General features: G+C 44.8%; 1 protein-coding gene across 1 annotated transcript; it reads right to left on the reverse strand.

The window, feature by feature from the left end:
- Positions 1-83: 83 nt before the first annotated feature.
- atp13a2 (ATPase cation transporting 13A2) lies at positions 84-22605 on the reverse strand. The gene is made up of 29 exons (XM_036533143.1): positions 22515-22605; positions 17255-17331; positions 15049-15216; positions 14339-14397; positions 14121-14190; positions 13946-14025; positions 13664-13741; positions 12248-12317; positions 11718-11852; positions 10855-10921; positions 10306-10437; positions 9199-9360; positions 8117-8227; positions 7739-7785; positions 6930-7118; positions 6448-6654; positions 5902-6012; positions 5360-5516; positions 5061-5172; positions 4730-4854; positions 4316-4494; positions 3887-3979; positions 3098-3177; positions 2526-2678; positions 2017-2113; positions 1653-1876; positions 1403-1554; positions 799-971; positions 84-308 (listed from the first exon to the last, which is right to left on the reverse strand). The coding sequence occupies exons 1-29, from the start codon at positions 22522-22524 to the stop codon at positions 141-143; spliced, it is 3486 nt and encodes a 1161-aa protein (XP_036389036.1). The 5' UTR covers positions 22525-22605; the 3' UTR covers positions 84-140.
- Between the last annotated feature and the right edge of the window lie 559 nt (positions 22606-23164).

A 23164-nucleotide genomic window follows, 5' to 3' on the forward strand; every position in this document is an offset into this window, starting at 1 on the left:
AAATTAAATTTAAAAAGTAGCCTTGAGTCAGTTTGCTGTTCCTTCAAATATGTCAGTAAAAACAAAGACAGGAGTTCAGATGGCACCCAGCCCATGGCAGCTGAAGAGGAGACTCTAGGATAGAGGTGGGTCAGTTGACATTAACTAAAGCCAATGACGGAGCACTGTGGAGGGGCCAGAGGCTGGTCCAGAGGGGGCCAGGTGGGGGTGTCACACAAGAGCACATCCAGACGCTTGTACTGCTTTTTGGACTCCCGCTTGCCTCGTAAGGCACGGAAACAGTTCAGCAGTCCTTGGTCGATTAGCACCTGGAGGAGAAAGAAACGATAAGCACCCATCAACAGACCAAATATAACATCCGAAAGGGGGACGGTCAAAAACAGGTCAACCGAATACTCTGAGTTGCCTATAATCTTTTACTCATTTTAGGGTATTACATGACGCTTCAATGCTAAATAAATACTTAAACGCTAAATACTTAATAATACTTTTCAACTGAAAACAGAATGCTAAAGTACATCAATAAACATCCTCTGAGTTTGAGAGTGTCTTTCATAGAGTGTCATTTCACACATATACATATAACCTCCAATATCCAAAATTACAGTGGCTACATCGGTGTTCATCATTGACTTTTTTTGGAAACGTCAGAGTGCTGGCGGTGATGCGGCCTCCTTCGCCGGCGATCCAGCCTGAAGGCTTTGTGAGTGTGGCAGGGCCTGGGTGGGTGTTCAAAAGGCTACAGCCTGCACTAATTAGATCACAGCGTGTAATGAGCGTATCTCTGATTGTCCTTACCTCCAGCAGGTAGCAGGTGAAGAAGTTGAGCGCAGCCAGGGACACCAGCAGCAGTTTGTAGTTCATGTCGGTGACGGTGTAGAGCTGTAGCAGTCTGCGCAGTAACGGCAGGGGGTAGATCACCAGCCAGCACATGATCGCAAACAGGATCAGCAGCACAAACACAAACAACGCTGCACAGACAGGGAGACACGTTCAGAACTCCTCGCCACAGGACACTAGAATGCAGTTTGAGCTTTAGATTCCATCAGACCAGCCAGCGGGTATCATTTGATTACATTATTGTCATTTAGCAGATGCTCTTATCCAGAGTGACTCACATGTTACAGTTTTTTACATGTATACATTATACATTTATACAGCTGGATATTTACGGAGGCAATTTTGGGTTAAGTACATTTCCCAAGGGTATAGTAGCAGTGCCCCAGCAGGGAATCGAACCAGCAAACTTGGTTACAAGCCCTGCACCTTACCACTATTCTATACTATCGCACCCATCGAGATGGATAAATGGATTTTAGACAGGGGAGCTTCCACAACTGTCATCTGGTGCCAGGAATGGAGGCTGCTGGGATGCCTCAGTATATCTGTTCACAGGTCTCACCGTTGGTGTAGAGGGGCTTCTTGTAGGGGTACCCCTTGGTCACCACCACAGCCATGATGATGTACTGGAAGCCAGAAACGGCAAACAACCCCGTGTCCTCCAGGTTCGGCAAGTTAGCCGCTCCCGTCATCGTCGAATTGAGAGGCACAAACCTGTTGGTGACGATGAGAGATGTGAAAGAGAGTTAGCTTCTTTTTTCCCCCTCCAACAGAAAGTCTTGTAACCCTTTCCCATGATTCCTCAGTCTCACCATTCCTGTGACTGGGTGATGAGCAGGGCAGCCACCTGTCCCAGGATGAGCAACACGGTGTGGAGCAGCAGGCTGGCCAGGACAGCCAGGGTCAGCAGGCTGGCGGGGGGACGCTGGGGGTGCAGCTCCTTGCTGGGGCCCCCCCTCCCCATCACGATGGCCAATGATGTCACCAGCACCAGGTCGAAGAAGAGGAACTGCAGGTCACCCAGGTTTGTCTTCTCCTGAGGGAAGGAGGGAAGGAGGGAAGGACGGTGAGAGAAAGAGGCAATGGGATACAAACAAGTTCATATTCATGTGTGTCGTGGATTTTATTTGCATCATGCAAAAAAAAAAAAGTGTTCATGGAGTGCCAGAGACTCACAGTGTAAAGGACGAGCACGGAGCAGAACTGTATCAGACTATACAGGGCCATGTACTTAAAGAGACTGAACGACGTCACCAGTGCACACCTCCCCTCCCTGAGAGAGACACACAGAGAGATTATTTGCATGAGTTATGGTTTTGCCTTGTTTTGTTTTTTTTTTTAAGAGCAGCTCTTTCATTGTTTACTTATGTTTCATTAACCGTTATTTCCTGACTTCAGTCCTGCTTAATGCCATGCATCCTGTGCTGTTATGTTCTTAAAGTATTCTACACTGAGGTTTAGAGAGCTGAGCTGAATACTGTACATCAATAAAGTCAGCACTACATGAGTTCTGTTGACCTCTACTGGTCACTGTACCACATTGCACTGTGACTACCAGAAGTGATCCATTACACACCAGGTAGCAGACTATCTTGGTCTGCTCTGAGCAGATCATTCAGCACAATGATAACTTATAAAGATGGATAAGAATGGAGACAAAAGGCAAAAGGAGAGAAGAGTCTTACCGGATTAGCAAGGGCACACAGCTGATGTTGTCAGACTTGGAGGTGAAGGGGGACGCAACAGACGCCTCTGCCTCTGATAGGGACACGCCCACATCAGCTGCCCTCAGAGCCCCACAGTCATTGGCTCCATCCCCACACATCCCGACACGGTAACTGGGAGGGGGGGCGGGGGTGTAGGAAGGACAGGGGAGAGAGGGGATTAATGAGAACTGCATCTTCACTCATCTAACAATTTCCAACAGGGTGAAATATTACCTTCACAGTTTGATTACTTTCACTTTACAGGAAGCCATTCACTGCACTGTTGGCTTTCAAAACCAACATATTTTTATATTTCATATATTTCAATCATATTTTCATATTTTCAAATGAGCAACAGTTCTACTTCAGCGTTACATACTCAAGGTTAATTCAGACAAAGATTTCCTCCCTCTCCTTGCTGCCCTGCTCCTTTTCTCTTCCTCCCTGTCTGTCTCTCTACCTTCCATCTTCCTCTGTCTCTCTCTTCTTTTGCCCTTTCTCCCCTTGCCCTCCATCTCCTTCTCTTTTTCCTCCTGCCCCCTGGCTCTCACTTGAGTTTCTGCAGTGCAGTGACCAGCTGAGTCTTCTGCTCCGGGGCCATGCGAGCATAGACCGTCCCCCTCATCAGGACCTGCAGTCAAGAGCAGGAATTCACCTTCATCATCATCATCATCATCACCATCACCATCACCATCACCACCAACCATCATCATCATCATCATCATCATCGTCATCATTATCACCATCATCATCATCATCACCATCACCAGCATCATCACCACCAACCATCATCATACTCCAACATCATCATCACTGTTGTCATCATCACCATCATCATCATCTGCCATGGTCATCCAGCATCATCATCATCATCAATTACAGTATAGCGTACAAGCAGCAATAGTGATTTGAGCTTAATGTCACTGAGACAAAGGACCTGGTTCTAGCCTCATAAGGCATGGGTGAAAAACGCTGTTCATACAGAACTTTCTTGTTGAAACTTGTCAACTCCTAAGATTTCACGTTAAAAGGATGAGTGCCCCAAGGGGAACCTATATAGAACAGGTATATGGACTGCCACCTCCTAGCATCATTGTTATTCATTTCAAATATATAATATATTATGTTTTGTTCACTATCTGGAAGTGCTAATGTAGTGGCACCAGCTGGTGACATTCATCAGACCTTAAAGTTTTATACTGAAAGCATACTGGAGTGGGAAATGCATGTAAATCCTAAAGCAGATTGACTGTCCTCTTTGGAAGCTGATGTCTTTCATGTGCAGCGTATATAATGAAAATGATCTAAAGCAAAGCAGCCTTGGTCCCTGTGAATGTTACCTTGGGCAGGTATTCAGGGAAGTAGTCACACAGTGCAGAGAAGGACTTCCCATTGACAGCCAGGTGGTAGTGAACATTGCCCTGGTAGAGACCCTGGGAAGAGGGGAGAGACGGCATCACCGGTTTAACAAAAACGAGTACTATGCATGTCAACAGCTGTCTGAGTATTAGCAAAGTATATTTAGCTTCAGGAGTACATCACTAAATACACCATTCAGAAAAACATGAACACTTATCTGTCAGATCAGTAACATCCTTCACTGTCAGAGATGTGCTCTAGTTATGATGTACAAATCTGTGTCAGACTATAAGCGTTACCTGTATAACAATGTCAGTAACATACACTAACCCGTTTCCACACCTCTGCCTGTGTAAGAAATTTATCTGCATATAGTAACCTGCATCAGTATGTTGGTAGAGGACAGTTACCTGCGAAAGACCATCGAGTTCTCCCTGCATAGCCCCGTCCCCACCTTCTGCCAGGTGAAATCTCAACGATGGCTGGGAGTGGGCAATAGGGGGCGATGCGTGCACAAAAATCACACGCTCGTGTGCAGAAACCATGCCACAGCTCCGCGCCACGTTCACCGCCGTCAGGATGTTATCCCCTAGGGGACAGGAAGGGGGCAGCAGTTGGGCAAAGAGCCAAAAACAGAGATCAGAAAGCCGCTCTCAGGCATAAAAGATGATCATCACTGTGTACTGCGATCTGGTGCCCAACACAAGAAACGGCTCTTAAAAATGCACTTCTGAGGCCTAAAGCCATGAGGCCTAAGCAACCCCCCACCCGACCCCCCCATTCCTCCTTCCCCTCCTTCGGCCATCCCTCTCTTCCCTTCTCACCTGTGACCATGACGGTGCGGAGCTGAGCCTGTCTCAGAGTGCTGATGACGTCGGCGCTCTCCGGCTTCACCAGATTCTTCATCACCAGGAGGCCCAGAAACTGCAGCCCTCTCTCCACCTCCCCCCTGCGGGCACCATCACAGCTGTGTGACTAAGCAATGTGGAGCCCACATGTGCAAACTGACGGCATTGTTAGAAAACAACAAACACTGTCACAGTTGTTTGACTGGTTGACAGTAAGTCTTTCTGAGGCTGCTGCTAATGGAGGATTAGGAGGAAGGTCCTGGGCTTAAAGATGGGTCTGATATCCCCCAGCCCCAACGTGACTGACCTCTCAATGGTCTTTATGTCCATCTGTCCATCCAGAGGTTTGCAGGCCAGAGCGAGCACCCTGAACCCTTCACTCGCAAAGTGACGCAGAGTATCGGAGAACTCAGCGGGAACTGTGAGAGGGAGGGAAGAAAGGAAAAGCATTTGAACTGATTTTAATTACAAAAAGCAACAGGTATCCAAGCAGAGACTGTTTCCCTTGTACAAGTAATTTTTAACCTATCACTTCTCCACACATTACAGCTCTCTAAAAAGCTGTCCTTGGTCCCTTTCTACCACCCTTCTTTGCTAATCTCTCACCGCTCTCTCTCAGGCACAGGCTGGCCACCATCTCTGGTGCCCCCTTGAGGAAGGCGAGTGCATTACATCCCCCTGGGCCCACAGTCACCACACTCATCCTCTGCAGTGTGGAGGAGAAGGGAAACCGCCGCACGATCGCCACGGGCTCGCGGATGGACTGAGAGGGGGACAGGAGGGAGCGGGAGACAGGGACATTTTTACTGGAGCTGCTCCAGAGTCCAGAGACCAGTGAGTCATCTTCATGTATACTACCCTTGCGGTTACATTACGTTACATTCATTTAGCAGACGCTGTTATTCAGAGCGACTTCCAGCACAAAAGAACAGAAGTGAATCCATTCAAGCTGAATGAACAACAGTGTCAGAACGGGCTAATAACACTCCCGGGCCAGTGAGTGTGAGCATATCATTATTCAAGCCCTACCACAAGGGCAACCTGACTAGACAGCCCAGAAACTAAGGGAAGCCAAGTACAATTACTTCCCAGTCCTCACCATAGCCACAGCCCCTAAAAAACACCCACCCAGGCCCTGCCACACTCACAATGCCTTCAGGCTGGATCGCTGGCGAAGGAGGCCGCATCACCGTCAGCACTCTGACGTTTCCAAACTCCCCATCCCCCCCCTTGCCACCTCCATCCAGCTCCTCCAGTTCCTAGTGCCAACAGGAGGAGAGACAGTCAGATATAAGGCACAATCTTGCCGCACCAACTGACCGCAAGTCATCACAAGTTAAAAGCGGGTGTGGCACGCAAACTGCATTGCTTACGATCGTGTTTATTGAGCTCATGTTAGCATGAGTTCAGTCTGAAAAGTAAATGTTTACATTTCATTTCAAAGAAGAGTGCTCACTTTACAATGTGACAAGGTTCAAACTCCACTGTCTTTACACTCCTAGACATGGAGACTTTTGCCGGATGAGGTTTGGCACCTGTGGCAGTTTCACGTTTGGGGTATTCTTTAGAACGTTAACATGGTTTCAGTTCCACACTGAACTTGAATCATTAAAACACCTGACGAGCTGGGCTGTTCTGTGCTGCCTCGTGCAGCTGTAAGCAGAATGATGGGGGTGACCCTGGCAGCCTCTTACCCAGCCCGTGGACTCGATCATCTTCAGCTCCAGAGGGTCTCCCAGGGGCTGGTCCCCCAGCAGGGCCACAGAGTGACAGCTGGCTAGGGCGGAGAGCAGCAGGCCAGGGGGCAGCAGGCGAGGATCGGGCACTAGCTCCCCAAAGCCTGCCTTGCTCCCCTCCATGACCCCCCACACGTCCAGACCCTCCTCTGTCAGAGTGCCTGTCTGATGACGGCCAAAGGAGAAGGAGAAAGAGGAGAGGAGAGGAGAGAACACAAGTCTGTTAACATGAGGAGAGTAGAAGTAAGCGCAACAATTGGAAAACAGCTGACAAGCCATCATTTTAAAGCATTTAAAACGTGATGTTTTTGAAGGGTTAGGTCCTTTAAGATGGAAAATCATCATATTTTTGGTCAGGAAAGATGGTGTGAGGACATTTTCTGCGTGCCACACGTACATTAAGATCAGAAAGCCACGCCCCCCCAGTCCCTGTGCCTCACCTTGTCAAAGCAGAAGAGCGAGACTTTCCCGCAGACGTTGATGCGAGGCGGGCTGATGCAGAAGACGCCGTTCTTCTTCAGCCGGTTCTGGGCGTAGATGGTGCCCGTTGTCATGGCGGCGGGGAGCGCCGGCGGCACCACGATTGTCACTATGTCCAGAGCCCGGACTAAAAGCTCGGCCCACGGGGTCTGGAAGCAACATCAACACACGCTGGAGCGCAGGGGCTTGCTGCACAGCATGTCACAGCTTTGGCACAAATGCAGCAGCGGTTATCTGCTAAATGCTAATTGCTAACTGAGTGCTCCCTCAAAGAAGCGTGTTAACTAAGTGACACCTTCAATGCCCCAGAATCAGGCACACTTCAGATTCACTTTCCAGGCAAGGTGAGCAGCTGAAGCAGGTAGACTAAGGAGCTAAACTGGTCACTTAAAGTGACTTAAAACCAGATTGGTATCAAACAGACAGTTTAAGAAGTTATCTTGACAATTTCCAGGAAAAAGGGAAATCTTTTCCAGTTTCCAAAAGCAAGCTAACGACGCGTGTGTGACATTATAGCAGTTTGCTGAATCTGCTTCACAGCTAGCTGACGTCAGCATAATCCCGATTTCACCTTAAAAGGACTAAGCGCATGTCAATATCTTTGCTTTGTCTTATCGGTGTTCTAGGCCCAGAGTCGATCTGCAGTCATTATGTACGCATTACTCCAATGTAAAGCACTGTAAATGTTAAAAATGTTACGGTTCCAAGTGGTAAATACCACAGTATATCCCAGCACAACGCTTTAATGTTGCATTATTGTGAGACTCACGTTGCTCATACGAAGGATCACAATGCTGTATATGGTCCCCATCAGTGCTGTAACAAAATTCATGGAACAAAATAAAATATATTATTATGAAATGTAGCACTAAGGGCCACACAGATTTTCCAAAGTGTATGAGGGAGACAGACAGGACACGAACAGGACATGCACAGACAGGTATTATAATCACAAAATCAAGTAAATAAAGCCCAGGAGACTAGGCGGAGAGTAAAGAAAAGAGGGAAAATACAAATAATCTGACAGAATGGAGATGGCTAGGAGCTATATATATATATATACACACACAGCTATATGAGCTATATAAATAGTGACACATGTAGGTGGATATAGAAAGGTAGAGATAATAGTAGCAGTGAAGTGTACCCAGAGCCCCCAGGAAGAGCAGGAACTTCATGGCGTCTCGATAGAAACGGAAGTTGATGGGTTGGGGGTAGAGGATGGAGCTGACCAGGTCACCCTTTGCTGTAAAAAAACCTGAAAAAAGAAACACAAAGTGAAAAGAGAGACAGACTAACTTGAGGAGTCACCTGACATAAAGGACTTCAACTATGTCTTGTAAATCATACAAACCATGTTATAACATACCAAAAATTGCTGATCTGGCTCATGTTAAACATAGGGTTGGGTATCGTTTGAATTTTATCGCTTCCGACTCCGATTGTGCTTATCGCAAGACATCAATCACTGTACAGTCTTTCAGATTGACAAAGTGAAGCCACACTTTTGATCCTTTACCGCGGCCCATCTTTCACACTGTTGTGACGTTACCCATGCATGCTAGCTCGTATTTAACCCTTTCGTAACTTATTTTTATGCTATGTAGCGCACATGTTACAATACATGGTTCGTTATGTTTTCATAAGCGTTATTAAGCTTCTCATAGTTTTCAGTTAGCATTTGTTACATTTTAACATTAAATCACTGTTTCTTCAAAGCTAAAATTAGCTATAACTTTTCCAATCTACTGTTCTGATCGCACCGGTTTTAGCATACACGCTAAACAGCTAATCACACCAGTGTGACCGTACGCGCGAAAGAGCTAAACAAATGGACACCCTGTTGCGTTGATGCGTGACGTAGCCACATAGACAGGTCCTGACAGATAGCTACATACCTCCTTGCAGGTGTGTAGCCTTTGTTTGCAATAATAAAGGGTTATCACGTTTAGGAACCGATAAGCAGAACCGAAATTCAATTTTTTTTACAGGTACCTGGTACTTGGCATTTTGGATTCAGTTCTAATTTGGAACCGAGTTTCGGATCCCAACCCTAGTTTTCATTTCTCAGATGGCTAGTCTACAGCTGTTGTGTCTTTTCATTTGTGGAAAACCATGTCAAATGGACTCAAAATGCCTCTGACACTCACCTCATTCACCTGAGCTGAGTTACAAGTGTAAAGCACCACATGAAAACAGCCCCACACATCACCCACCTCTCCATCTCACCTGTGCGTGCGACAACAGCCAGGGCCCCTGCCCCTCTCTGCTGCCCCCCTTTGGCCTGGATGACCTGTGTGCCACAGAACAGAGTGTGTCTGCGCTGGGAGTCAGGGCTGTACGGAGCTCCTCCGGCCGGCAGCGGGGTCTTCATCACTGGCACACTCTCACCTGATTCGGCCGGGGAGAAATGGGAAGGGAGGGAAAGAAAGAGTCAGACTTCCAGATATCACGCCACAGCTCTCGACCTTTTCACATGAGATACTCAGGTCTCCCCTCTTTGTCCGAACCTGTGTATCCTCACACAATCAGAGTTGTTCATTATTTTCATCATTTTCAAACCCATGCTTTCTGTCAAAAGCGTCACTCGAGCTACAGAGTCACAGATATGGTTCCCCTCCCCTATGGCTCAATTATTCGCCTCCTTGACAGTGAAAAATAAAATAGTAGCAAATATTCCTGAGGGTCTCTGAGGACTCAACAACTGACCTATTTTCTAAATTTTCAAAAAGATTTTCTTTTAAAAGTTTTTTTTTTCAGTTCCCTTTTTGTACAGCTGAGAGCAGAGTTTATAATAGAAACAGGAAATTTCACATAACCACAAAATTCAAAATTTTCGAGCATAAGGGCAAATGTGTCTAAGTTAGGGTAAAGGGCACATACCTACAATCCATGCCTAATGAATGAGCCAAATCTTCTCTGAAGAAGTAAATGTACAGAAAAGTTACTGATGCAAGAAAGATAGTACTGGTACTGCCAAACACATTTAGATACACTAAAGGATAAATGTGTTGACTTGGAACCCAATCAAGCCATGTTATGGAAAAGTTAAAAAAAATCACCTGTGTAGCTCATGTGTGGAAAAACATGCTTGGTCACTAGATTGGAAATGGCCTTAGGCCTTAGCTAATGAGAAGTGTTTTACATGTACAAGTATGGTAACCAATGAGCACACCATATCTGCACAAAACTGAATGATGCCACCATGAGTTATGCATAGAAGAACAACAGAAGAAGAAATAACCAGGTAATAAAAGCAATAGACCTAGAGACCTAAAGAGAAAACACTTCATTCCTCCGAGAGGGGCTGTATTCCTGGTTCTCTGTGAGCCTCACCAGTCAGCATGCTCTCATTGACCATGCACTCCCCGGCCAGCAGGGCGGCGTCACAGGGCAGCAGCAGCCCTGCCTCTGGTATCACTATACAGTCCCCAGGGACCAGCTCCTCGGAGCTCACAGTGTCCTCCTCTGAAAGACAGGCACATATTATCTCAGGGAAGGAAATAAAAAACCCTCCATCAGTCTATAAATAAAAACCTGAGAGAAATGAGGTGTTATATGAGAGAGAGAGAGAGAGATCACTGGAGTCTGGAGTCAGCCAGTGTGAGTGGAGAACTACGCACTGTGCACTGTGACTCAGCTCGTGGGGAGAGTGCACCAGTATCACTTAGTGTTAATGTCAAAACTGGCAGCCATCTGACGTAGTGGTAAAGCGCAGGGCTCCTAAGCAAAAGGTTGCTGGTTCAATTTACCATGCCCCCCACTGCCACTGTACCCTTGGGCAAGGTATCACCTCAGTACAATATCCAGCTGTATAAATGGGTAACATGTAAAGCTGTACCATATGTAAGTCGCTCTGGACAAGAAAGACAGAGAGAGACTCACCCCCTGTGTCTCTGCGCACAGTCACATTCACGACCAGTCGTGCCATGCTGCGGAGTGTGCTGCTTTGCTATAGGAGCACACCAAACAACACAGTTACACTTCAGCGCAACAGAGGCTTTACATTCAGACCAGGGGAACGCAAGACAAGTACAATTACTCTATATTACTCTAGAGCAGCAGTGTGGCGTAGTGACAGGCTTGGCACCTGGAGAAAATACAGAGGGGTGCACTTGCAATCCATTGGGGGAGGGGGGGGGGGTGGCACAAAATGATATATCGTAAAAAAAATGTAATAAATACTATGTAGACATCAGGATATAAGGAGACAAGTGGGGGTGCACCAAGGTCCATCTGGGGGTGCCCTAAGCACCCACATAGTGCTGGCCCTGCATAGTGATCAGGCTTGGGGCTTGTAACCTAAAGGGGCTTGTAACCTGCTTGTAAGATCTGCTTGTAAGATCGCTGGTTCAATTCCCCACTGAGGTACTTCTGTTGTACCCTTGGGCAAGGTACTTAACCCGCAATTGCCTCAGTAAATTACAAATTACATTACAATATTAATAATGTATCATAATGCAATTCATAGAACATACTCTAACAATGCCTATATTTCACACAGCTTTTCTGTGGCAGCTTTCTATGGCATGCAGTGAGCCTCATTATCAAGGATATCATGTTTCATAAGAAGATTCCCGTGATCCTATTAGGAAACTTAAGACTTTGCTGTGTTTATTACACATTTAAAGGCAGGATAACCAGACTTAGTTCCAATCCTTTCAATGACCAGCTACGGAAATATTGGTCCCGTGAGGCCTTTAGCGGATTGATGTTTTCCAGGCCGCTGGCTTTCTCCTTTTCCTCACCTTGCGGATCTCGTAAAGCGAGACTGCAATGGAGATGAGGGATATGAACAAGATGCAGGCTGCATAGTAGTAGTAGTTATCTGACATCCACAGGATAATGCTGAACACCTGGAATATGTAGAAGGGGTTGAGCACCTGGAGAAGAGAAATCAGAGAGAGGGAGTTAGCCAGTGTTAGCGGAGGCTTACACACTGTGTGCTGTGGCTCAGCTCGCAGGGAGAGCGTGCCGGCGTCACTCAGCGTTAATGTCAAAATTGGCATTCGGCCCAACTAAGCTCGTCATTTCTTAATTAAAGAGTATCCAAAACTGCATCAAGTCTAGACTTGCTGGTTCGATTCCCTGCTCCCCCCACTGCCGCTGTACCCTTGGGAAAGGTACTTAACCCAGAATTTCCTCAGTAAATATCCAGCTGTATTAATGGGTAACATGTAAAGATGTACCCTATGTAAGTCATTCTTGATAAGAGCATCTGCTAAATGAAAATAATGTAATGTAATGTCAAAATAGTGCGCAAGGAAGAGTCTGTCACCTCCTCAAACAGCAGTCGCGGATAGGATTTCACTGGCACATCAATCAGGTTGTGCCCGTACAATTTCCTCCTGAACCAAAAGAGAATGAGAGTCAAGGCTTTATGTTTTTCATCACTGAGACAAAATACCACAACATTTCAGAAGGTCATTTAAGTTCAGTGTAAATCTGTGAGAAAAAAATCGAGGGGCACAAAATGGTCTTGACAAAGGCATAATGACAAGTGGGTAATGATGGTGACTGCTCCTCAGCAGTACTTTTATTGTTTTTATTATTTTATTTCACCATCCATGTTCACGCTTATGGTTATTACAGACATGCTGTTTCGGTAATCACAATGAAGTGATCACTATTATGTTTTACTAACTAAATGTTTTCTAGCTCTAATCCCTGCTCCAATATGGCAGTCCATTACACTGGAATGAATGAGGGAATGCCCGTGCAAATAGGAAAATGAGTACCAACTCAATCAGTTGATTCAATCAGAATTCATCCCAAGCCAGCCGAGCAGCAAATCTAACACTGATAGGTGGTGGTTAACCAGAAGGCCAACATTTGCTCTGATATGACAGGGGGGACGGGAAGTTCAAGATTTATCACAATATATGCTAAACAGAAGACACGTATGTGACAAGGAAGGTCAGTGTGTGGCAAGATACAAGGAGAGAGTTCCTGTGCAGCTGAATTTTCCCTGACCCCCCCGGGCCTCCACCAATGCCACACTGAAGGAAAGCTGGAGGCGTTTTCACAGAAATCTGATTCAGGCTGACATTTTGCTGGCCTGGAGCCCAGGTGAGTCAGGAGGATGTAGGCGTGTTGGTATTAGATGCCACAGGAAAGGAAGTTTTTTATAAAACTGCTAAGTGGCCGTGTCTTTTTTCACACGCTGTATCATGAATAAGTTACTATTTTACCACGGAGTGTAAGCCTTGTACACTGGATCTGCACATAGCACTGTTCACTTCACTCTTTTCGTTGGGGTTCTCACCAAATACAGAAACAACAAGCGCATAAGGATTGGGAATTCTCCTTCTACCATGAGCTAGCAAGTAACCTCACAAACCTGGAAACCAATTTCACTCATTTATATATAAAAATGATACAGGTGGACCCAGGTGGCAATAGCAGAAAATGCTGCTATAGTACAGTATAGTATAGTATAGTATAGTACAATAGTCTGCAGCATAGTAGGCTATAGTATGGTGTGTGGTTTGGTATAGTAGGCTATAGCATAGTCGGCTATAGTACAGGACAGTATAGTATAGTGCTAGGATGTTCCAAGGCTCAGCAGCATTTCGGGAGGAAAGATCCCATCACCTAAGATGCAAAGCACCTCATTGAGTCACATTATGTCTGCACACCTGCAGCTAAGGCAGGTGGGTGGAGACCTGGCAGGTGTGGGGGCGGAGTCACTCACCTAGCACTCTGCTCCTGGCGACTCAGCCCTCCTAGCTGGTGGTACAGGTCATCGCAGGTCCAGTCCTGGCTCAGGACACTGAGGAGAGAGGAACGCACATCCATCCATCTGATCCTGTTCCTCCCTCTCAAGCAGTCAAAGCTTTGAATTGTTTCTCGAGGTCACCTCTACAACTGCCGGAGGATTAAACTTTTGAATGGTGACCTGTGGAAACTCCTGAATGAAATGCTTTTCAAACCAGCTCTGTGCCGGTCCCTGAGGTCCCTTCTCCCCACACCGTACCTGACCCGGCAAAAGGCACCCTTCTTCGGCATCCACACATAGCGCAGCCCCTCATACACATAGTACCGCAGCAGTGCTTTCTGAAAGACAAGAGAGGTCAACCAGGTAAACTCAACACAGCACACTGTGGTAACGGGCTCCCGCTCTCCCATCACCCCCTCATCCCTCTCCTTACCTCATCTTTGTGGAGCTGTACTGTGTCCCTCCATTCATTCTCTTCAAATTCAGCTCCCTGCTGCTCCAAACTCAAGACGGACAAGCACACGTGTGATTACTTGCACTGACCGCGGCAGCGACGCTTTAAACCAAATCAGTACAGGGAGGGTACAGAGTATGGCTGTGTAAGTCACAGGTAGGCAGGAAGCAAAAAAAAAAAAAAAAAAACTGACTCACCTGTTTTCCTCAATCTCTTCTGTCAGCACCTCAACAACAAACTGCTGACCAAAGCTGTCCTGAGAGAGAGAGGCATACACAGAAATGCATCTGTCAAACATCTGGCCCTATAATTCCTTCACAAATTAGCAGTTTTGTTTTTGCGTTGTTGCAAGAAAATTTACATTTTAGTTAGGGTAATTTTTTAAAATTTTTGCAAGTTTATTTTCTGGATTCCTTCTAAATCTTTGGCAGAGTGACAATACAATGTTATCATAAAACAATCACATTTAATACAGTATTTCGTTGTGGTGAAGGGTGCTGTATTCTTACATTTTAAGATTTTACAATGCATATAGAATTATTCAAGCGGAAATTTCTTCTCAAACTATTCTTCATTCTTCCAGAAGTTTCATTAATAATATCTCTATTCACAATTCTTTTCCCCCATCAGGTTGAGGTACTCACACTTAATTTAGTAAATCACTCTGATATGAAACCAAAGGTGAAAGCTTTTGGTTCACATACAGATGTTAAAATCTGACAGTCTCACATCCCTCTGGTGGGTTTCTTTTTCTAGAAATTTCTGAAGGGAACTGCAGCAAGCCATGTCTGCAGTTTTTTTTTTTTTAATCACTCTGGCAGCTGGCAAACTGCATGTGATTCAGCATCTCTTGAAGGAGTCTTTAAAGCTGAGTACTGCCCCTGGTCAGCGAAGACGAATATCTCACCCTTATGAGCAGAGTGTCCGCCAGGCCCAGCGGACAGGGTCTGCAGCGAGCGAGCACTCCCAGACGGGGGCGCCAGTTGAACAACGCCAGCAGCAGTCCCACAGACAGAACGCTCCCAACATGGCACAGCCACACGCGCCAGCACACGTACCTGTACCCCTGAACGTCCTGGGGGGGTGGACAGAGAGACAGACAGGAGATTGGGAACATGTATGGCATCTTTGCTGCATTCATGCCCAGAGACCACTCAATGGCAGCACGTAGCAGTAACATGGAAAACAGATCAGTCATTAGTACGTGCCCATTTGAAGAAAAAAAAAAAGTGTGAGGTGGAAGTCTCGCAAACCAAATGTCATCTGCAACAACTAAATGATAACAGCCACAATGGTCATATTGTGCTTCCATACCAGAATTACACAGCTTATTAGATTCTGCAGTAGATTTGCGGGTCAGTCTGCAAGACTCATGAACAGACTCCTATGAGGGTAAGCTAGAATTCTGCAACAGACAAGGCTTAAATAGCACCAAGCTGGATGACTTCAAAGCAAGGATGACATCATAGACTGACCTGGATGACTTCAAAGCAAGGATGACATCATAGACTGACAACAGTGGGGATGTAGAAAAACTCACCAACCACAATGGAGTGCAAATTTATTTTTCTGAAGACCTTGCCAAAAGTGGCATTTGATATGGAGGCATTTAAATACAGGAGAGGTGGCAGGAATTTCGAGTTATATCACCTCTGACAATAAGCACAGAGGCTAGAAATTGGAGAAAGAGGCTGCATTGGCACAGCCCAGAAACCTTACCTTTCCCACACAATGGCCTCTAGACACCTAGCCTATTCCCCGCTCATGCCAAAAATCAGCAGGGCATGTGACTAGGCCTTTGTGCTGAATAACTCTCAGGACACAGTTAAGTTTTCAGGATGATTGAACTTGTATTAAGATAATAGTCAAAAAGTTCCTTGTAGTATCGCAATGTGTTATGAACATTGTGATCTAGTGACATTGAGCTACATGGTAATGTATGTACTTGACTTCCCTTATTTTCTAGGCTGTCTAGTTTCATATTAGCGCAGGTTAACCTGTGGTAGTGCTTGAATGGTGTTGGCCTCACACTCACTGGTCTGGCGTTGCTGTTGACCTGGTTTGACACCGTTGCGAATTTAACTTGGAAGGATACGCCTCTGTTCTCTGGAAGCCTCTATTGTTAAGAGCATCCGCTAAATGAATGCAATGTAATAAAATGAAATTGCATTATTATGTTCCTGTGAGTTTCATATCTATGATTTCTTAAGTGTTGTGGAACCTGTCATGTTGCAGGAACTGAGCTGGCGGCTGGAATTCAGGGCACACGCCGCATGTGAAGGAACCAGGGAGGTTCACGTGGACATGCTATGAGAACTGAAGCAGGGGTTATCAAATGGGTGGGTATGGTTGGGGGTGGTATTATTCAAGCCTACAACAAAGGGGAAACTCACCTGGAAGAGAATTCATCCCACCAGTCAAACAGCAATTTCAGGTAATGAACCCAAAGATTTGAATTTATTTAAACTGCCCACATCAGAATGATGGGGTTCTTGTTTTTCAGGGGTCGCAGTCAAAGCTAAAGCTAAGTGCTACTCACAAAGGTTGCCTTTAAAATGACACAAGGGTATTTTTTCTAGTGAAGGTCACCCTCTCACTTTTAGCTTATCTTTACAGCTCGACGAGAATTTCAAAATCATTTTTATCACCACACCTTCAAGTACGACCTAATTTCAGCATGACCGGAGATGGATCAGCACCATATTTCCCTTTCTTTGGCAGACCTGGCAAGAAATGACCCACTCAGAGTCTTTTGTCACAGTATAAAGCCATAAAATGGAGCCAAGGACACAGTTTGCTGGCACATAAAATACTTCACACTCAACACTACTATGCCCATGACTTACAGTATCTATTTAGATTTCCAAGTTGTGTTGCTTAAGACCGAGTCTACATGGTGTCACCCAGGTTTAAAAGGATATCATAACAGTATCACTTTTTATTTTAACTCTTCTCTGGACATAAATCAGGCTTTACAAAGGTGAAAACCAGCTTATTATTTTACACTTCAAACTACTACAACTCCGTGTTTGTATCCATCTAGCTATCTATAACAAGTTCAACACCAAGAAAGGACCATTTCTTCAATGAAAAGGGGGGGAAGAGGAACATACCATGTGTGAAATCGTGCCGTGGCTTGGGGGCCCAAGGGTGGGGGAGGAGGACCCACCCAATGGCTGCACACCGTTATCTGCAACACAAAGGCAGAAGTTTACATCTACAGCAACCGCACAGTCAATGTGGTAAGGATTTACCAGAATGGAAGGGTACACAAACACCCACTCTACAAATGTGGCAGTACAGCATAGTGGTAAGGAGCAGGGCTTGTAACTGAAAGGTTGGTGGTTCAATTCCCTGTTGGGGAGCTGCTGCTGTACCCTTGGGCAAGGCACTTAACCCAAAATTGCTTCAGTAAATATCCAGTTGTATAAATGGGTAACATGCAAAAACTGCAATGCATGTTCATATTATACTCTTTTTCAGAGACACTTACATAGGTTACAATTTTATCCATTTATACAGCTGAATATTTACCAAGGCAATTGTAGGTTAGCTACCTTGCCCAAGCGTACAGCAGCAGTGCCCCAGCGGGCATTCGAACCAGCACCCTTTCGATTACGAGCCCTGCTCCTTACCAGTTACTACACTGCTGCCCCTTCCATGGGTAAGAGCGTCTGCTAAATGACAATAATGCAATGTAAATGTTATCATTACATTCCCAACGTACAGAAGCCCTCCGCAACAATACGTTCATCGCAGAGAGTGAAAATGCTGCGTGGCTTCCAGTCAGGTCACCTCTCTGAGGGAAAGCCGACACCAGAACCAGACAGCACGTTTGTAAAGGCAGAGGTGTAATTTTAACCACCACACAAGCAAAGTGCAGACTTTAACTGTGAAGGTATTTTGGAGAGAAAATCGCTTTTAAAGTAAGGGCTTAAGCCCTTTGAGCCCATTGAGTCTCCTTGAGGAGTGACCAGCTCAACTTACACCTGATCTAAATCTGTGAAATGTCACCTTGAGGAAGAACACAATACGAAGATATTTGCTATCTTTTTTCACACATGGACGTCTGAGGACATTAAGGACGTCTAAAAAAAGTCAGTCAGTGCCAAGAACTAACTTTTCAAGAGTTCAGTTGAACAGCTGAACAACAAATCACTATCATTTTAACAGACGTGAGTGTTGTGATTAATTCATTGATATACACAAGGTTCAAACTCCGTGCTTATGCTTCAATAGTATTTGCAAAATTCTCTCTAAAATATAATGATTTATCTTTCTGTACGTACAATGCGATTTTGGGGTCCGAAACAAGTTTCTCACTCACTACTGTACTGTACTTATCTCAAATACAATTGTGACAACTACAGCATTGGCCTCATTGCCTGGAATGAAAAAACACAACTTTTCAATCTACCTTATCGTTTTTACGTTATTTATTTATTTAAATTAACTAGCCAGCAATGTTGCCACTTAGACGTTAAGCGAAGCAATACATACTTAATGACTGGAAACATCGATAGTGAATATAAAATACCCAAGCAAATGTTGCCCATACACCGGTAACGCTTTGTGGCCCAATAACTTCACCATCGTGTAAGTTTGCGCGTTTTGCACCTGAAGATTCACTGATCGCCGCATTCGCGCGGTCAGCCGACAACAGCTCGCGCCCACAGTCTGAATGTCACGGGATTTTATGATACCGACTGATTCTCAATTCCTGTTCCACTGTTCCGTTCTGGGTATTGGCAAATATTTGGTATTGGTGGACAGGAAATAGGCATTGCCTACATACACAGTCGACAGGCATTTCATGGACAAGGAAGTTGAAACTGGTGTGGGCAAAGCCTCTTAAACTGCAGTGATCACGGGGAAAAGTCCGTGCAACATATCGGGAAAGAAATTTTAGCGATTTTAGAAAAATCATTTTCACTCAAAACTGTGGAGGGGATTTTATGTAGAAGAAACTGCCATCACCTAGGGCAGTAGAATGCCATATGAACCTCCCGGCAATAACAGGGTTTACAGAAACATGAACAGGTGGCTGGTGCTATCACACCATCTAACTATCAATCGCACACTATACAGCAATCGATAATACAGACCAGTATGAACAGAATGTCGACTTCGTTAAACTTACTTCGTGACAGATCAAATAACAGAGAATATATTAATGTTTTCCGAACAAATAAACATGTCCCCAGTACGAAAGGAGTTTGGATTACACGCAAAAGATTACACGTCAGAGAGCAACATCCCGGTTTTGAACACCAGCCCTCAGAGGCAGAGACGAAGTCTTTTGTTCAAATTATGAGAATCCCCCATTAAGAGTTCCATTCAGATTGATATCGTGTTATCGTATTGATAACTGCGTCGACTTGGTTGAATTCTTTTGCTACATCTTTTGTCTGAAATGCCCTCAAACCCCCATCTCCGGGTTACCTGTAAAGCAGCGTAGCTCTTCCAGAAAACAGAGCACTGAAACGCGAAAGGGGACGGTTGTTCCGTCTGCCGGCACACCTGCATGTACCTACGTAAGGTAAGGCACACCACAGACCCCGCCCCTTCGCTTGGGGCTGTGTATCACCCAACTATTCAGTTCATTCATTTATTTAAGACTCATAGTACTTACTTTGATCTACGTTCAATGACGTAGTACAGCAATGCCTTAGTGGAAACACTTATTAAACACACAAATAAAAAGTGCTCTGGTAACAAAACGACCAAACAAAAATGAAGACATAAGCTGTACAGACACGGAAAATTAAAAATTAATCAAAATTAAATCTGTGTTTAATTAATCTGTGTGAACAATTTCCATAGTTTTATATCTTTCACTCTCCCTTTCCTGTTCTTTATTCCATAGATGTTCACAGACTTTTGCTGAAGCACTATAAACATGGTTTCTGTGTTTCTGCTGAAGAATCTTGCATATCATACTCTGCAGGCTCTCCTTGTCATCCTCCTCCTTCCAGCGTGAGAGTCATGTGAGGAAGGGCAAGTTACCATCTCCCCCGAGCGCTCTCAACTTCCCCATCCCACTCAGCCAGCTGGACGAAAGAGAAAATTGCGGGTTTGTGCACATTTGAATGTTTTGCACAAGGTTTGGGGGGAATAAAAAAAATCAGAAGTGTAGAATCAGTAATAAACACAGCTGGCTTGTTTTTATGTTCTCATGGCTGTTGTGATATGTTAGCCCATACAGTTCTGGAGCATGGATTTTGCAGCAAAATGAAGCAAATCATTAGAACTATAAATTCTGAACTGAACTCTACTTATATTACAATCCATGTGCTATTCTAAATCCACAATAACATCTTGAATGACTGCCTCACAACAATTTTTAATATTGTTTTAAATACCCCTTGAAATTTCTTGCACGAGCATGCTCTTTCAGGAAACCATCCCAGTTGTGAGGGATCTGTGGCCATCATCTCTAGTTTTGTGTTAGTTTTTTAGTTTTTCATTCAGTTTTCACAAACTGCGCCCAGGTCTTTCTACTACTGCGCATGATTTTTTGGTGTCAGTGAATGATCAGAGAGCGATTTGTGGAGAAAGCAGATAAGAGGAGAAATGTGTCAATGACCAAGAAGCAGATTCTGTCTGGAAGATAGGGAATGTTTCCCCATCATCCGCTGAGCAACTCATATGCACCCCCCAGTGGGTGCCAACACTGTCACGAGGGAACACTGGGGACCTACCCACCCCTGCTCTTCGGAGAACAAAGCCAGTTTGTTCCAGCTCTGTGAGTTCCCGGTTGGTGTCCCGCAGATGACACAGCCAGTTTCGAACCTGGGATGTGGGATTCAGCCTGTGCTGGGAACAAGTACCTCGCCTGTCTCTCAGAAGCCCTCTCTAGCCACTTTTAAGGAAGACTCTGGCCAGTAGCAACAAGCTTATTAAAATGACTGCAGGACAAGAGTTAAGACATACTTTGCAGTGGTTCTGTATGCTCAGTCATGCATACAAGTATATGATAGGTATCAATTTTGATATTTTACCCAGAGTTCATCTTTAAGATATTAGAATCCAACACATTACCAGATTTATTTAATCATGGCCTAAAATATGGTCAAATTTCCTTATGCAATAATCTGTTGACATTCCATTAAAGCTGCCTGGACTACATTTCACATGTTAATAATGTGGCAATGATAGTTAGTTTCTGTGAGTCTCACGTTCCCTTGGCAATATATAATTCTGACGATTAACTTTCTATATCGTTTTCACTCCTCTTCTTTGAACTGAGCTGGAAGAGCTGGTCTGGTGAGGTCAGGTTCCTGCACAACTTTGTCTGAGCTACAGGTTTGGCTGCAAGGAAGGTCAACTGCTACGCAGCTTTCTTCGCCTGCAAAGATCACCTTTCCACCCCCTGCCGCTGGAACAAAAATAAATGAAGACTAACGTAAAGCTCACTGAAATTCTAAGGAAGTGACTTAGTGTTACAGGAGATATACATACAAACAGATGCATTACACCTAGTGTTCAATGCAAAGACAATCTTCAAAAGCAAACTTTCATATATTTTTCTTACATGCTCCTTGTACATAACGGGAATATTTGTATATTTTTTCCCATTTTCTACAAAACTGATTTACTGCCAGCTGACAGCTGAGAGGTGTTCGTATTACGATCGCTAGCAAAATAACTGAGCACTTACTGATATAACAGTAGAGGCAACGGCAATTAGACCCTGCTTTACAACCCAGCCTTACAGACATCTCACAAAAATGACATCAACGGACCGCCGCTCACCCAACACCAGCGGCGTAGTTATGGAGTATGGTTATGAGAAACGGATTAAAAACATTATCGATTCGTCAGAAGTGCGAGATCCAGACGTGCCAAAAGCGCGGCGTAGCGATCTAGCTAAAACAAACCGCTATGCATTATCTAGTGTAAAATAGCCTACATTTACAGCGATAAGAAACGTAGACTAACTAGCTAACAGCTTGAAGCGATCAAATGGATATTTCGGACGCTAGCTTAGCCAAAACTTAAAAGAGCTGCGGTTGACAGTAAACCACCAATAGTATAACATACTCACTCAGGCAATACAAGAGAACTACACAGTCACCTTCAACAGAACAATACAATGACTGATGCTATGTCCAGTATCCACCTCTCTCCACAGTGAAATCAATGAAATTTCTGTTGTGGTTAGCTGTATGACAAGCTAGCACTAGCTTTATCTTTAGTTTAGGGGTAGACACAGCTCGTTAGCAGAAAAACACAAATGACAACATGCAGTAACGTTAGTCATTTATTGGCAATCAACTATTTTAATGACTACGATCAGACCAAAAAGACAGAGTAATATTACTATAAGAGATCGCCCAAGGTACTCCTTTCCGTTAGCCCAGACAAACGTACCTGAAGCCATATTTCATAGTTGCGCCGGCACGGGTTCTTGCACTGTAACTGCACATCGCCTTTTGCAGATCTTCTCCATTCCGACTCCCGACATGTGACGTACACTCTGTACACATACGGGCTCTGGTCGCGGAGATGCTCCGCCTTTGAGCTTCGGGGCGTGGACAAAGACCGCTCGGTGCACAAAGACGGGCGACTTAAACCTTACTTCCGCGTCCGTCTTCTAGGACAGTAGGCATGTGTACTCAGGTAAACCAATGCTGCGATGGGATTTGCAGCTTGACAAGATAAAATAAATAAAGATAAAATATATCTATATATTAAATCGCAACGCAGCCTTTAAAACTGTGACAGAGGGAGTCAATACTGGAGTAATACTGTGACATAGAGAAGTACTCCAATACTGGAGTAAGGCCTTTTACTGGTTAGGATGACAACGTGACACTGACCAGTCACGTGTTTAAAATAACACATGGAATTTATGACCATGACTATTGGTATGCGGTTTAGTTAACATTCTGCTTCACATTTTCCAGCTCAAAGATACAGTATTTCCACTCCAATTGTTCAGGCTGTGATGTCAGCATGATCCCTCATATTGGGGTTTAATGCTGTTTATGTGAGGCATTCATAGTGTGATTGGATGACAC

This window comes from Megalops cyprinoides, chromosome 7 (assembly GCF_013368585.1).
Source record: "Megalops cyprinoides isolate fMegCyp1 chromosome 7, fMegCyp1.pri, whole genome shotgun sequence".
Taxonomy (NCBI): Eukaryota; Metazoa; Chordata; class Actinopteri; order Elopiformes; family Megalopidae; genus Megalops; species Megalops cyprinoides.